Source organism: Actinia tenebrosa, unplaced genomic scaffold (genome assembly GCF_029948245.1).
Source record: "Actinia tenebrosa isolate PJP-AT-01 unplaced genomic scaffold, QUT_ActTen_1.0 PGA_scaffold1__47_contigs__length_23844297, whole genome shotgun sequence".
Classification (NCBI taxonomy): domain Eukaryota; kingdom Metazoa; phylum Cnidaria; class Anthozoa; order Actiniaria; family Actiniidae; genus Actinia; species Actinia tenebrosa.
In genome coordinates, this window is record NW_028292578.1 from 21,235,958 (window position 1) to 21,253,065 (window position 17,108).

The window sequence follows — 17,108 nt, forward strand, 5'->3', positions numbered from 1 at the left end:
GTTTTTGGCCAAAAACACCCATTTCTCAAGATTCATAAATAATTCATTATTTTTCAAAAGGTGTGAAAATGACCCAAAATCTGTCAAAACCATGGGCTATAGTCCATGCTTTTTGGCCAAAAACATCCTTTTTTCAAGTTTCATAAATAATTGATTATTTTTCAAAAGGTGTGAAAATGACCCAAAATCCATCAAAACCATGGGCTATAGTCCATGCTTTTTGGCCAAAAACACCCTTTTTTCGACATTCATGTTTTTTCAAAAGGTGTGAAAATGACTCAAAATAGTTCAAAACCATGGACTATAGTCCATGCTTTTTGGCCAAAAACACCCATTTTTAAATTTTCATAAATAATTCATTATTTTTCAAAAGGTGTGAAAATGACCCAAAATCTGTGAAAACCATGGGCTATAGTCCATGCTTTTTGGCCAAAAACACCCATTTTTCAAGATTCATTAATAATTCATTATTTTTCAAAAGGTGTGAAAATGACCAAAAATCGATCAAAACCATGGTCTATAGTCCATGCTTTTTGGCCAAAAACACCCATTTTTTAACATTCATGTTTTTTTCAAAAGGTGTCAAAATGACCCAAAATCAGTCAAAACCATGAGCTATAGTCCATGCTTTTTGTCCAAAAACACCCATTTTTCAAGACTTATAAATAATTGATGTTTTTTCAAAAGGTGCTAATTTGACCCAAATCGGTCTAAACCATTGGCTATAGTCCATGCTTTTTGTACTAAAACATCCTTTTTTCAAGTTTCATAAATAATTCATTATTTTTCAAAAGGTGTGAAAATGACCCAAAATCGATCAAAACCATGGGCTATAGTCCATGGTTTTTGGCCAAAAACACCCATTTTTAGAGATTCATTAATAATTCATTTTTTTTCAAAAGGTGTGAAAATGACCATAAATCGATCAAAACCATTGGCTATAGTCCATGGTTTTTCGCCAAAGACACCCATTTCTCAAGATTCATAAATAATTCATTATTTTTCAAAAGGTGTGAAAATGACCCAAAATCTGTCAAAACCATGGGCTATAGTCCATGCTTTTTGGCCAAAAAAACCCATTTTTCAAGATTCATTAATAATTCATTATCTTTATAAAGGTGTAAAAATGACCATAAATCGATCAAAACCATGGTCTATAGTCCATGCTTTTTGGCCAAAAACACCCATTTTTCAACATTCATGTTTTTTTCAAAAGGTGTGAAAATGACCCAAAATCGATCAAAACCATGTGCTATAGTCCATGCTTTTTGGCCAAAAACACCCATTTTTTGAGATTCATAAATAATTCATTATTTTTCAAAAGGTGTGAAAATGACCCAAAATCGGTCAAAACCATGGGCTATAGTCCATGCTTTTTGGCGAAAAACTCCCATTTTTCAAGATTCATAAATAATTCATTATTTTTCAAAAGGTGTGAAAATGACCCAAAATCGGTCAAAACCATGGTCTATAGTCCATGCTTTTTGGCCAAAAACACCCATTTCTCAAGATTCATTAATAATTCATTATTTTTCGAAAGGTGTCAAAATGACCCAACATCAGTCAAAACCATGGGCTATAGTCCATGCTTTTTGCCCAAAAACACCCATTTTTCAAGTTTCATAAATAATTCATTATCTTTCAAAAGGTGTGAAAATGACCCAACATCAGTCAAAACCATGGGCTATAGTCCATGCTTTTTGGCGAAAAACTCCCATTTTTCAAGATTCATAAATAATTCATTATTTTTCAAAAGGTGTGAAAATGACCCAAAATCTGTCAAGACCATGGGCTATAGTCCATGCTTTTTGTCCAAAAACATCCTTTATTCAAGTTTCATAAATAATTGATTATTTTTCAAAAGGTGTGAAAATGACCCAAAATCGATAAAAACCATGGGCTATAGTCCATGGTTTTTGGCCAAAAACACCCATTTCTCAAGATTCATAAATAATTCATTATTTTTCAAAAGGTGTGAAAATGACCAAAAATCGATCAAAACCATGGTCTATAGTCCATGCTTTTTGGCCAAAAACACCCATTTCTCAAGATTCATTAATAATTCATTATTTTTCGAAAGGTGTCAAAATGACCCAACATCAGTCAAAACCATGGGCTATAGTCCATGCTTTTTGCCCAAAAACACCCATTTTTCAAGTTTCATAAATAATTCATTATCTTTCAAAAGGTGTGAAAATGACCCAACCACAGTCAAAACCATGGGCTATAGTCCATGCTTTTTGGCGAAAAACTCCCATTTTTCAAGATTCATAAATAATTCATTATTTTTCAAAAGGTGTGAAAATGACCCAAAATCGATCAAAACCATGGGCTATAGTCCATGCTTTTTGTCCAAAAACATCCTTTATTCAAGTTTCATAAATAATTGATTATTTTTCAAAAGGTGTGAAAATGACCCAAAATCCATCAAAACCATGGGCTATAGTCCATGGTTTTTGGCCAAAAACACCCATTTCTCAAGATTCATAAATAATTCATTATTTTTCAAAAGGTGTGAAAATGACCAAAAATCGATCAAAACCATGGTCTATAGTCCATGCTTTTTGGCCAAAAACACCCATTTTTTAACATTCATGTTTTTTTCAAAAGGTGTCAAAATGACCCAAAATCAGTCAAAACCATGAGCTATAGTCCATGCTTTTTGTCCAAGAACACCCATTTTTCCAGACTTATAAATAATTGATGTTTTTTCAAAAGGTGCTAATTTTACCCAAATCGGTCTAAACCATGGGCTATAGTCCATGCTTTTTGTCCTAAAACATCCTTTTTTCAAGTTTCATAAATAATTCATTATTTTTCAAAAGGTGTGAAAATGACCCAAAATCGATCAAAACCATGGGCTATAGTCCATGCTTTTTGGCCAAAAACACCCATTTTTCAAGATTCATTAATAATTCATTATTTTTCAAAAGGTGTGAAAATGACCATAAATCGATCAAAACCATGGTCTATAGTCCATGCTTTTTGGCCAAAAACACCCATTTTTTAACATTCATGTTTTTTCAAAAGGTGTCAAAATGACCCAAAATCAGTCAAAACCATGGGCTATAGTCCATGCTTTTTGCCCAAAAACACCCATTTTTCAAGTTTCATAAATAATTCATTATTTTCAAAAGGTGTGAAAATGACCCAAAATCCATCAAAACCATTGGCTATAGTCCATGGTTTTTGGCCAAAAACACCCATTTCTCAAGATTCATAAATAATTCATTATTTTTCAAAAGGTGTGAAAATGACCAAAAATCGATCAAAACCATGGTCTATAGTCCATGCTTTTTGGCCAAAAACACCCATTTTTTAACATTCATGTTTTTTTCAAAAGGTGTCAAAATGACCCAAAATCAGTCAAAACCATGAGCTATAGTCCATGCTTTTTGTCCAAGAACACCCATTTTTCCAGACTTATAAATAATTGATGTTTTTTCAAAAGGTGCTAATTTTACCCAAATCGGTCTAAACCATGGGCTATAGTCCATGCTTTTTGTCCTAAAACATCCTTTTTTCAAGTTTCATAAATAATTCATTATTTTTCAAAAGGTGTGAAAATGACCCAAAATCGATCAAAACCATGGGCTATAGTCCATGCTTTTTGGCCAAAAACACCCATTTTTCAAGATTCATTAATAATTCATTATTTTTCAAAAGGTGTGAAAATGACCATAAATCGATCAAAACCATGGTCTATAGTCCATGCTTTTTGGCCAAAAACACCCATTTTTTAACATTCATGTTTTTTTCAAAAGGTGTCAAAATGACCCAAAATCAGTCAAAACCATGGGCTATAGTCCATGCTTTTTGCCCAAAAACACCCATTTTTCAAGTTTCATAAATAATTCATTATCTTTCAAAAGGTGTGAAAATGACCCAAAATAGGTGAAAACCATTGGCTATAGTCCATGCTTTTTGGCGAAAAACTCCCATTTTTCAAGATTCATAAATAATTCATTAATTTTCAAAGGTGTGAAAATGACCCAAAATCTGTCAAAACCATGGGCTATAGTCAATGCTTTTTGTCCAAAAACATCCTTTTTTCAAGTTTCATAAATAATTCATTATTTTTCAAAAGGTGTGAAAATGACCCAAAATCGATCAAAACCATTGGCTATAGTCCATGGTTTTTCGCCAAAAACACCCATTTCTCAAGATTCATAAATAATTCATTATTTTTCAAAAGGTGTGAAAATGACCCAAAATCTGTCAAAACCATGGGCTATAGTCCATGCTTTTTGGCCAAAAAAACCCATTTTTCAAGATTCATTAATAATTCATTATCTTTATAAAGGTGTAAAAATGACCATAAATCGATCAAAACCATGGTCTATAGTCCATGCTTTTTGGCCAAAAACACCCATTTTTCAACATTCATGTTTTTTTCAAAAGGTGTGAAAATGACCCAAAATCGATCAAAACCATGTGCTATAGTCCATGCTTTTTGGCCAAAAACACCCATTTTTTGCAGATTCATAAATAATTCATTATTTTTCAAAAGGTGTGAAAATGACCCAAAATCGGTCAAAACCATGGGCTATAGTCCATGCTTTTTGGCCAAAACACCCATTTTTCAAGATTCATTTATAATTCATTATTTTTCAAAAGGTGTGAAAATGACCAAAAATCGATCAAAACCATGGTCTATAGTCCATGCTTTTTGGCCAAAAACACCCATTTTTTAACATTCATGTTTTTTTCAAAAGGTGTCAAAATGACCCAAAATCAGTCAAAACCATGAGCTATAGTCCATGCTTTTTGTCCAAGAACACCCATTTTTCCAGACTTATAAATAATTGATGTTTTTTCAAAAGGTGCTAATTTTACCCAAATCGGTCTAAACCATGGGCTATAGTCCATGCTTTTTGTCCTAAAACATCCGTTTTTTCAAGTTTCATAAATAATTCATTATTTTTCAAAAGGTGTGAAAATGACCCAAAATCGATCAAAACCATGGGCTATAGTCCATGCTTTTTGGCCAAAAACACCCATTTTTCAAGATTCATTAATAATTCATTATTTTTCAAAAGGTGTGAAAATGACCATAAATCGATCAAAACCATGGTCTATAGTCCATGCTTTTTGGCCAAAAACACCTATTTTTCAACATTCATGTTTTTTTCAAAAGGTGTGAAAATGACCCAAAATCGATCAAAACCATGTGCTATAGTCCATGCTTTTTGGCCAAAAACACCCATTTTTTGAGATTCATAAATAATTCATTATTTTTCAAAAGGTGTGAAAATGACCCAAAATCGGTCAAAACCATGGGCTATAGTCCATGCTTTTTGGCCAAAACACCCATTTTTCAAGATTCATTAATAATTCATTATTTTTCAAAAGGTGTGAAAATGACCCAAAATCGATCAAAACCATGGGCTATAGTCCATGCTTTTTGGCCAAAAACACCCATTTTTCGACATTCATTAATAATTCATGTTTTTTTAAAAGGTGTGAAAATGACCCAAAATCGATCAAAACCATGGGCTATAGTCCATGCTTTTAGGCCAAAAACACCCATTTTTCGAGATTCATGCTTTTTCAAAAGGTGTGAAAATGACCTAAAATCGATCAAAAACATGGTCTAGAGTTCATGCTTTTTGGACAATAATACCCTTTTGTTCAATTATCTTCAATAGACGTTATTAAAGCTTTTTTTCTGGGGGGGGGGGGTGGAGTTGGGAACTAGGGAGGGGAGGTCGTTTTGGGCGCATTAGTCATTTCTGCAATTGTTGCAGATCTTAGGGCTCCGCTTTAATAATGCCTTCTATGTTAGGTGGTATGGCTACAGTTCTTTGTTGATGCTGGTTCTCTGTGTTGTTGGGAAGTCTGGTCTTGTTGACATCCTGTAAGAAAGGGAAGGGCGTTAGTATCTCATTCAGAGTCCAGATTCTTCTCTTTACTTTGCCATTAACTTTGCCCGGTGTTACAGCCAATCACAGCATAGACAGACCAACCAATCACAACTAGCTCCAGTGAAGGTCACGTGAGGTGAAGTGAGAATGAATAGGTGGTCTATTGCTAAATTAAAAAAAAAATTTTTTAAATTATTATTATTTATCTCATAGTGGGTCAGAGGATGCTTGTGTGAAAGATTAACTGTTCTCCCCTAGCGACGGTATTTTTTATGGATTCCTGTTATTAATTAGTGTTGATACTGAGCGATCCCCCTTTGGTACCTGTCAATATGTACCCGATGCCCACACCCTGAGTTGTATAAAGAGGATATTAGAGTGCATTCAGTCAAACTGTTGAATAGTGTACGTCACCTAAATTAGATAAGTTAGTTACTATTTTAGGTGACGTCAACTAAATTTGAAACTACGAGTAAACAGCTACTGAGATCAGGGGGAGAAACTATGGTACAAATGAATGTCTATTTACTCATTCTCTGGTAAAACAACCCCCCGGATTAGCATGACCGTTATTTGGCGAGCTTTTACTATTTTAGGTGACGTCAACTAAATAGTTATCTAAGTTAGATACATTTATCTAACTATTCAAAAGTTTGACTGAATGAACTCTACATAGGTGCTCGGAGATATGAATTTTATCTTTGAGTGAGATATGTAAATTGAACATGGGAAAATAAAATTCGTATCTCCAAGCGGCCATGTAATGTTATCTGTTTATTATATAGATATTGATGAAACTTAAATAAAACAAAAGCTCAAAAATTCTTTATTAAAATAGCAAGCTCATTCAACAGCGATATCTTCACGTGTGAAAGATATGGTATCTTCCACTGGTGAAAGATATCAAGTTTTCGACACTAGAGAAAACCTGGTATTTCATCGATATCTATATAATAAAAAACATATATATCCCCATCCCCTGGTAGTACTGATTATGACCTGTCCCTTAAAACAAAAAATGTGTAACTTTTGAATAGAGGTTTTTCACAATGCATCACGTGACGACAGCCATGTTAGATGACAGGACAATACAATCATTTTATATCAAAATAAGAAATCAATTCCCAAGAGAATAAAGTGATTTTCTTGTTTCATCTAATCAAAGGCAGCCCAAGCTGTATGATGGCCGTGAACGCATGATGGCGCAAAACCTCTACAGCAAAGCAAGTGGGCAATAAAGGGAGCAATCACAATCAACATATTGATCCTAGTCTGAACATTTGCAACTCAAAAAATTGCCCAAATAAATTTACTTATATAGTCACCTAGGTGAAAAGGACGCCACATAGGTAAGATTAGGACGCCAAATAAATCACTGTAATGGGATCCTTTCGTCGATCCCTTCCTCTTTCAGTGAAGTTTTTGTTCGAAGACACGTTACCTTACATAATCAAAATTAGGTTGGGTCCCAGTTTGCATTCCGATTACTTACCGACACCTCAACGACTACTTACCGACACCTCTCCGACGACTTGCGGGTTGATGACAGTTTTATGACTGGTCTGCCTGTGGTTACTTTCGATCGATAATAGCCTAGAAACTAATAGAATCCAATATGGCGGACAACGAAGCTTGAAAATCTTTCTTTTAAAGACATTCAACACAATGCAGGTTTCACAGCCAAATAACGTAAAAATCTATAATCTTTCTGCTGGAAAATCATTACCAGAGGTATGTGAGTTGAGTTGAAACTTGAACATATCTTTGTCTTGACACTTATTTCGAAGTCAGCAGAATTAAATTCAAGCTTAACTTTGTTTAACTTTGACTGCTTTAACTTTGACTGTTCCAGTGGCTTTCAGAACGAAAAAGAAGAACGCTACAGAAGAATGATATCGGTAAGCTACACAAAGACATTCTTTACGAACCACAAAACAATGAATACGGCTGCTTCTTTGTGCATTTGTCGCGTGTTTTCTGTTGTAAATAAACGCAAACATTCTCACGTGCTGATATGTTTGCACGTGGTCACGAAGTCTTATCGAGAAAAATAAAAATAAAAAAGGCTTCAAGTGCAGTTATCTTAATTGAAATATTATTAAAGTGAATGCTATTAAATAACACGCATATAAAAGAGAATTACTCCTGAACTTTTTACATTATATATAAACTTATACTTGATAATACACATGAAGTTGTAGCGGCCATGTTGGATGATTTCCGATTTGTCGTGCGCATCGACATGTCGGCCACGTCTTAAATAATCATCAATGTATTTTATGTAAGAGTTGAATTCTTTTAGCCATTAATGAAATTCCAATACCTTAACTTTTAAAAAGTGACATATTTAAGTTAAGTTACTTATTTTACCCATTTACAGTCAAAGTAAAACCAAAACAAAAAATGGAAAATTACTATTTTCTCTTTTGCCAAGTAAAATCCCTCTAATAATAGTCCCCTTCACCCCTTCACAGTTCTTGAAAGTTAACCATGCCTGTGCATTTGAAGTGGGAACAGCAGTGATAGAGACGTATAAATAATCATCCAAGGTGTTAAAAAAGGTCTCTAACATTGCAAGGTCACGGCCATCCTCGCTTCAATGGATAGGCAGAGTTACCTTTGAAGATGGCATAAGGAACTGTGAAATAAACTATTCTTTCTTATGTCTAAAATCCTGCTATTTTGAACATTCTACAGATATTCGTAGACGTATTGAACTCATCCAAGAGTTTGAGATGCCAACAGCTTCTACCAACATACAGGTTTCTTCAGACAAGGAGTATATCATGGCTACTGGTAAAATAATCTATTGACTAACAATCAATAAACAATAAACAAATATCGTTTCAAGATTCAAAGGAACAAGGATTTATCTGTGGTTGTTTGGCTTTGTTTAGTAGTAGAGTATATGTGCTCCTTGCATATAATACATATCTGTTTTTCCTCCGACTCTTTAAAAAACTGAAAAGTTTTTATCGTTCTTGCCCTCTATAACCTGATCTAAGTCAAAACTGCAGTGGTAAACCCATATGCTTTTGTCTTCAAACAGGAGTTTACAAACCCAGAGTTAGATGCTTTGAGACAAGTCAATTATCAATGAAATTTGAAAGATGTTTAGATTCTGATGGTGAGTACAAGATACAAAATCCCTGCTTAACAAACTGATGATGATGATGATACATGATGATGACGATGATAATGATGATACATGATGATGGTGATGATGATGATGACGATGATGATGATACATGATGACGATGATAATGATGATACATGATGATGATGATGATAATGCATGATGATGATGATAATATATGATGATGATGATACATGATGATGATGATGTAACCAATAAGAGTGCTAATTTTCATTATCTTTTTTCAGTTGTCAAGTTTTGTATTTTATCAGAGGATTATTCCAAGGTAATAGAGCTCAAACATTATTTACAGTATGTCACTATTTAGTGCTATAAAATGACAGTGGTGAAACAATAGAAGAAAATAGACATTGCACTATTTAGTACTTTTCAGTGCTAAATAAACTTAGTACTGTTTCACAGTTCAAGAATTTGAGCATTCTATCATTATATATTTTAGTATTCTACTTATTCTGATACTTCCATACCTGCATGTTTACATTTTTCATATACTAAATGAGCCATCGCTTTCCTTTTAGATGGTTTTCTTACAGTCTGACAGATATGTGGAGTTTCATGTACAGGTACCTCTTATTATTGCTGCACTACCTAGCAATCAAACCAAGAAGAGCCACAAATGGACCATTTTAAAGAATGTTTCGCAGCCCCTCAGGGGAGTGTCGGTGTTAAATGGCTCCAAGATTTCTCATTAGCGTCCATTGTTAACAGTAGCAAGATGGCTGACATGTTTTTGTCTTTTAACTGCTCTTGGGAATGCTTGAAACCCATCAATAGATCAGGAAATATATTGTTTCAAAAGTACAAGCAAACTACTGTAGTAGAGCATACTGTAAAAGGATATAATCAAAGCCAATTTTATTGAATCCTGACATAATCTCTGGGCTGATCTGTCCAGACATAGCTAACTCACTGATTGAATTGTTTTTATGCCCAAGGATGAAGAGGGCTATTTGTTTGCAAATTTGTAAGAATAACATCCAAGGGTTTTAATGAGTCGACTACCCCATCATCCATACATGTAGTTTAAAAGATTTTCAAAATCTAATATTAATCAAGATAGTACTTGGGCTTTTTACCGTACTTGGTTATAATCATATTATAATTATGTTGATGTCACCTACAGTATGGCAGGTATTACAGAACAAGAATACCCAGGTTTGGTCGGGATTTGACTTATCACAAGCCATCATGTGACTTGTACTTGGTTGGTGCTGGGTGAGTGTAAAATGCCTGCTTGAAAGTAAAAAATATTAATTATAGATGGTAGGCTTTAAAGCTATAATCTTATAATCTCCTTACTACATTCAATATTCTATACACACAACTCTCAACTTACGTGTTTATACCAGAGAACCTGGACAAAAACCCTTGTGTTAAGGGAGAGAACGACACATCAAACAAATCAATTTATTTGTGGTGTCTGTGGGGCTCAAACTAGCGACCTGACCCATTTGACTCACAGTGGTGAAGGACGGCACCACCCATGCCACCCACAAAGTAATGAAAGTAATGAATTGGTTGTATGAAGCCAAGATCATTGACGTCCTTATATAACTTATCTGATGTTTGTCAATACAGGCCAGAGATATACAGACTGAATCTTGACCAGGGGAAGTTCCTTAATCCTCTAAAAACTGATGCAGCGTAAGTTAGCTGTTGTTATCGTTGTTGATGCTATAGTTTGTGATGGAGTACACCAATTATTTGATACTAATTTTACTTTCTCTATTTTCAGAGGAATAAATGTTTGTGATATGAACCCAGTACACCAATTATTTGCTGCTGGAACAACAGAGGTATGAGATATCAAGTCAAGGTCAATCTTTGTTATGGACGACATAAGGTCCGTCTTAAATCTCATGGCTAAACAAAGTCAGAGCCAGCTAACTTGAAAATTGAATTTGAATTTGGTGTGTTGGGTTTTGCAGAGGGAGGAAAACTGGACAACCCAGAGAAATACCCTTGATTCAAGGGAGAGAACTAACAAACTCTACTCACATGTGACCTGCTGAGTCCAGGAATCAAACCTAAGACTCCGGAGGTGAGGGGTAAATGTACTGCTGCTACTCCACCCTTGATTGGCTGAACATCCCTGCTTCCACTTGTCAACTGCAGACAGCAAAACGGATTCCAATTGTTTGATTTTACAGGGTCGTGTTGAGTGCTGGGACCCTCGATCTCGGTCCAGAGTGGGTGTTCTAGATGTTGGCTTGAGTGGAATCACACAAGACAGGTAAATATGTGTACTGCGTACTGCATACAGGCACTAAAGTGATGACAATTAAACATGAAATATATATTACTGTAGTCTCTGACTGATAGATGTCATTACTAAGACTAAAAGACCTCTTTAGTTTGGGCATAAAGTTTTCCCAATTAATTAAGACCACATTTCATATTTTCCTAGAGTATCATTTCTTTGTTTTAGGGTTGCACATGAGAAGACGCATGAATATGGATCCATATTCATGTGTCTTCTCATGACTTGTGCAACATCTCAATATTTGTGCCAAAACAATTATGTTCACTTTGGATATTGACATAATGTTAATGATATTATGTTAAAAGGTCTGATTACATACCGTCTGTAACGGCACTTAAATATCGTGACGGATTGACAATGGGTGTTGGCACGGCAACAGGTCATGTAAGTACTACATCCTATTATTATTACACCATATCTGTTAATCAGCGTCACCTCATACTGTGTCAGCATGGTACCACATTACATTAGCTGCAGATGGCATTGTATCAATTTTTCAAAAATTATATTAGAGAAATATTTTTTTATATATTTGAAATATTAATACAAGAATCCATGCAAACAATTTCAAGATATCATTTGCTTTTTTTGAAATATCTCTTTTTTATTGCATGAGGAATGTTATTCAGTCTAACGTTACTTTCAACGACATGTTTCATCATTTGTGCATATGTGTTGCTGTAGGTTTTGTTGTATGATCTTCGCTCCAGTCATCCATTACTTGTCAAGGACCACCAGTATGGGCTGCCTATCAATAGTTTGTCATTCCAAGATAAGCTGGGCGTGGTGTTGTCTACAGATTCCAAGATACTCAAGATATGGGACAGAGAAACGGTAGGGATAACATATCACACACAACCAGAAGATGTAAATTTGTTGTTGTTGTTGAAGACTGGTTGATATGTAATGCAATGAAAGTGATGATGCATGATGATAATGCGTAACTGTAATGAAGGTTAATGATGCTGTTGCATTGATGATGATGGTGTTCAAAATGCTGATTGAGGCTGGTAATGATGAAGGCTGCGATGATGATGATTGGTGGTGATCATGGTTATGATAAGTATATTGATCAGGATAATAACTTATGATACTGAGAAAAATGGTAATGTTGGTGATGATGATGATGATGGTGATTATAATGATGATTATTATAACAATGATATAAACACTTGCACAATGATGGTGATGATTATGATGCACAATGATAATGACTGACAACTAATGTTGATGATGTTGGTAATGATGCAATCATCACTGTCAAATGGTGATGATGATGAAAGAGAAAAATAATAGTGATGATGATGGTAATGATGGTGATGATGGTCATGGTCATGATGATGATGATGATGGTGCTGATGGTCATGGTGATGATGGTGATAATGATGGTGATGATTATGGTGATAAAAATTATGTAATAATTTTTTATATATTTGATTGTTTAGGGTAAACCTTTTACATCCATTGAACCTCAAACCAACATCAATGACCTGTGCGTGTTCCCTGATTCTGGTAAGCACAACATACCCGCTGTCCTCTTTGTTGGATTACCCAAGAATAACCACATGTACACCTATGAACAACTGTCTGATTCTTTTGTAGGTCTTCTGTTCATGGCAACTGAGGCTCCAAAGATGCTTGTCTACTATATACCAGTAAGTATTTTTAAATACTTACAGTAACATGTTAAAACATGTTACTGGCCTTTTCTGAGTTCGATAAACAGGATGCATTATGGTCTAGCTTGGGTATAAACATCACCATATAAGACATGATGAACAAAATATATTTGTACCCAAACTAGACCACAATACACCATGTTTGCGATCGCTATCTCAGGAAAGGCTCTTAATTAAGAATGGTTTTTACTTTCATCAGAATCGGAGTTGGAATTAAGAGACTTGAGCAAGTGAAAACTGCTCGACATAAGAGTAAGCGCAAGCCAAGAAAAAGGACACCTTCCTATTCAAATTATGACTCATTTTTCTGACTTCCATGTCATTATGAACTGCTTTGACTCTGGTTTCGACCCAGACTTCAATTCTATTGCTAGTGAGAACTAGCCCTCAGGGATTACCTTCTGCTATCATACACAACCCAGATAAAATTCCTTTGGTTTCGTTTTCTTTAGTCTTTAGGCCCAGCACCTCGATGGTGCTCATTCCTGGACAACCTGACCGAAGAACTGGAAGAAGATCAACAACCTACTGGTAAGGGAGGGGAGGGGTGGGGATATTTAGTCCTCACTCAAGTCCCTAGTTTTCCACTTGTTTCTCTCAATGCTAATCCATTTTTTATCTTTTTTCTTTTCCAGTTTACGATGATTACAAATTTGTCACAAAAGATGACTTGGAGAAACTTGGTAAGCAAACAGCAAAATTTATATTCTCAGTATAATGGAATGTCGACAAGTTGATCAGTATTATTTCTTTATCTTGTCTTAAATTTCTTTTTTTGTATTACTTGCAGGACTGAATCATTTGATAGGAACCAATCTTCTAAGGGCTTACATGCATGGCTATTTTATGGACATTAGGCTGTATCAAAAGGTGACTGTCTGTCTGTCCATCTTGGACATTAGCATTTTTAGTTGCCTTTCTTTTTGGTAATCTGTATTTTTGCCTTTCTGTCAGTGTGTCTGCACATCTGTCCGTCCATCTGTCCTCTTTCCATCTGTGTATCTGTCCATCTGTCTGTCTGTCCATATATCCTCTCTCCGTCCATCTGTCCTCTCTCCCCGCCCTCCATCTGTACTCTGTGCGTCTGTCTGTCCTCTTACCATATGTCTACCCATCTGTGTGTCTGTATGTTCATCCACTGGTCCGTCCATTAGTCTCTCTCTGTTGATCTCTTTCTGTCTGTTTTGCCTTTCAGTTTCATGAAAATCAACAACACGCAATACTATGCATGACAAAACAAACATTCAAAATTCCATGTTTCTCAAAATATTTAAAACTCTTTGTAACTATTTTCATTCTTAGGCAAAGACCATTGCAGAACCATTCGCATTCGAAGAATATCGCAAGAAAATAATACAGGAAAAAATAGACGAAGAACGTGAAAACCGAGTTCGCATCAAGGTACCTTCCCTGGCCTGCTAGCAGGGACTATTTTGTTTTGCTGGCTGAGGGAGAGTTAGAGAAGGCAGAGAAAGAGGGGACTCTGCTTGAAGGGTATCAAGTACCAGACTTAAAATTAATAGAATATGGGCTTCTTTGTCTTTCAGAAACTTCCCAGAATTAATAGAGCACTCGCTGAGAAACTCTTAGAAGAAAAGCCAAAGAAAGACAAGAAATTAGATGAAAAGGTAAAATTCGCTTCAATCCGACAGCATTCTTTTATCGTGCCCAGCTTCCGCTCTACCAGGGGTGTTTCCCTGTATATTCAAAGCTTAAATATAATATAACTGACCTGTGTTTGACTTCAGGGACCAGATGTCAGCAATCCACTGGGTGATGATCGATTTGCTGCAATGTTTAAGAATCCAGACTTCCAAGTCGACCAAGAAAGCGAGGTGAAAAAAACACAAGAAACTTCAAAACAATATTTGCGATTCTCCAGCACTTCTCCTCGCTCGCAGTTTAGAATTCTTCCCACAGTTTTTATTCTACGCCCAAACGTTCTCATAGACCTTTTCTGAGATAGCGAACATGGTGCATTGGGGTCTAGCTTCGGTACAAAATCCTTTGTTCATCATGCAGGAAATTATTTTTTGCGGATACGAAAATGTTTGCGTCCACACGCAGCGTATTTGAATCGTTTTCACCGTCCACACGTATCCGTTTTCGTAAAATTTGAGGATACGGATACAAAAATTTGCGGGCACGTGTGGACGCAACCCGTATCCGCAAAAAAAAATTTCCGGGTACGTGTGGACGGGGCCTTACATGGTGTTGTTTGTACCCAAGCTAGACCAGAATGCGTTTATGGAGCTATTTAGATCTATTATATTATCATGAAAAAGATTCTATCTTACTTCCATTTTTCTTGGTATTTTAGGAGTTCAAATTGCTCCACCCTGTCATGTCAAAACACGATAAAAGAAAAAGCAAAAAAAGCAAACAACTCGAAGACAAAAAACAACAGCAACTTTTGTCGCAGTTCGATGAAGTCGAGGTGAGTAATTCATAATTTGTTCCGCATTTTCATGCATAAATCCTTTTAAGAAGTCCAAAACGATTTATTGCGAAAACGGTGCAACAGCTGCGCGCAACGTTACCGGCGACAGAGTTGTACATGTATGTTATACGTAGAAACTTTTCCTCGAACAAGACGCATCTAAGGATTTCTGGTCAAGGGTATGAGGGAACGCTGCTTTTCATTGGATGAGAACTTCATGCGATTGCCGACTGAAACATTGAAGGTCGTGTTTACACGATGAATCTTTTTGCGCAAAAATTCAAAATGTATATCTCAATTGCAGTTCAGCGACTTTCCGTGCGCAAATGCGCGTGACTCTTGCGGAGCTAATTGGACACATTTAGATCTAATCTAAACAAGTTAGCCTCACAGAGATCGAAAATAATTGAAATCTAGAAAATTTCTTCAAAACGCAAGCTAAACGCTGGTGCTTTGGTTAATTTCTGTTTACTTTTGACTATCTGACATAGGAGCTCGAAGGAAGACCCAGCTCAGAGGAATCTAGTTCAGATGATGAGCACACGTGGAGGGAAGAACAGCGCAAGGAGTTAAAGAAAAACACCAAGAAATCGTCCACCACCAAACAACCCAAGTTCTACGAATTTAAACAAGCTGCGGAATACAAATCTATGCATTCTGTGGTCTCCTCTACGAACTCGCTTCAAAACAGGTGATTGTGGAGTACGGTGGTACCTCCATTAGGCGGACATCCTTGGCTGGTGCCAGTTGAATAGAGGGTGTCCGCTGAATAGAGGTTTTTTAAATATTAAATATGGGTTGAATATTTCATGGCAGTGTAATAAGGGTGTCCACTTCATTGAGGTATCACTATATATTAACTGCGTTTGTCTATTTCATTTTCTTGCAAAAAATGAGCTTTTGAAAGAGATTTCGAAAATGTCAGTAAAGAGAGGCGTTAGAGCGCATTTAAGGTTTCAAATATCAAGAACAAAATCAGAAACCAAAACGTATTTTTAGACTATCGTGCCACAGGCAACCCAGTAATAGTTTTGTTTGTTTACAGAGTGTCGTTGGGTGATCGTTTGAGAAAGGAAAACAACAGTAAAATAATCAAGACTACCGGGTCTTCTGTAGGTGAAATGGAGATGACTTTCTCATTGAAAAAGGTACGATCCCCTGGTAAAAAACTTGTGAAAACACGAAAATAATTTGGACTTGGTCGAATAATAAAACGATTATCGAACTCGGCTTTCGACTCCCAGACTGATATCGTTTTGTTTTCATGTCTACAGGATGTGGAAGAGACCAAACGACAAAAGGAACGCAAAGAACATCGCGAAGAAAGGAAAAAAGTACGCCGTTCGGCGGGTAATCTGATGGCTGGAGAAAAGAAAAAGCCGGTGTTCTGGAGAGGAAAGAGAGTCAAATAGTATGGATTGCGTCCTTTCTTAGAATCAATGATACCTTGAAGGTCCTTGGCTCCAAGTCATTAATAATGGAAAAAAACTTTTTTGCTGGCGCAGAAAAGACTCGGACAGCCAGAATTCTGGTCAGGATAGATAGATGATGGAAAACCTGGCTTCGCTGGAAAAATGGATATCGGAATGGAGACGATAAATGTCAAGCTTCTACGTGGAAACGTTCCCAAAAATTAAACAATTGATCTTAAACTTGAATTATTATCAAACGAATAAAATCTCATGAATTTAAATAGGAAAATAAT

General features: G+C 35.8%; 1 protein-coding gene across 1 annotated transcript; it reads left to right on the plus strand.

Annotated features, from left to right (window-relative positions):
- Nucleotides 1-7,473: 7,473 nt before the first annotated feature.
- On the plus strand, nt 7,474-17,107 carry LOC116304110 (nucleolar protein 10). Its single transcript, XM_031713770.2, has 24 exons — nt 7,474-7,595; nt 7,717-7,762; nt 8,562-8,660; nt 8,914-8,991; nt 9,249-9,286; nt 9,540-9,584; nt 10,145-10,236; nt 10,600-10,665; nt 10,757-10,817; nt 11,172-11,254; nt 11,590-11,668; nt 11,969-12,118; nt 12,730-12,796; nt 12,887-12,939; nt 13,416-13,494; nt 13,599-13,646; nt 13,754-13,833; nt 14,266-14,364; nt 14,511-14,591; nt 14,712-14,798; nt 15,284-15,400; nt 15,895-16,094; nt 16,449-16,551; nt 16,678-17,107. Exons 1-24 carry the CDS (start codon nt 7,530-7,532, stop codon nt 16,813-16,815), a joined length of 2,055 nt encoding a protein of 684 aa, XP_031569630.2. The 5' UTR covers nt 7,474-7,529; the 3' UTR covers nt 16,816-17,107.
- Nucleotide 17,108: the final 1 nt, after the last annotated feature.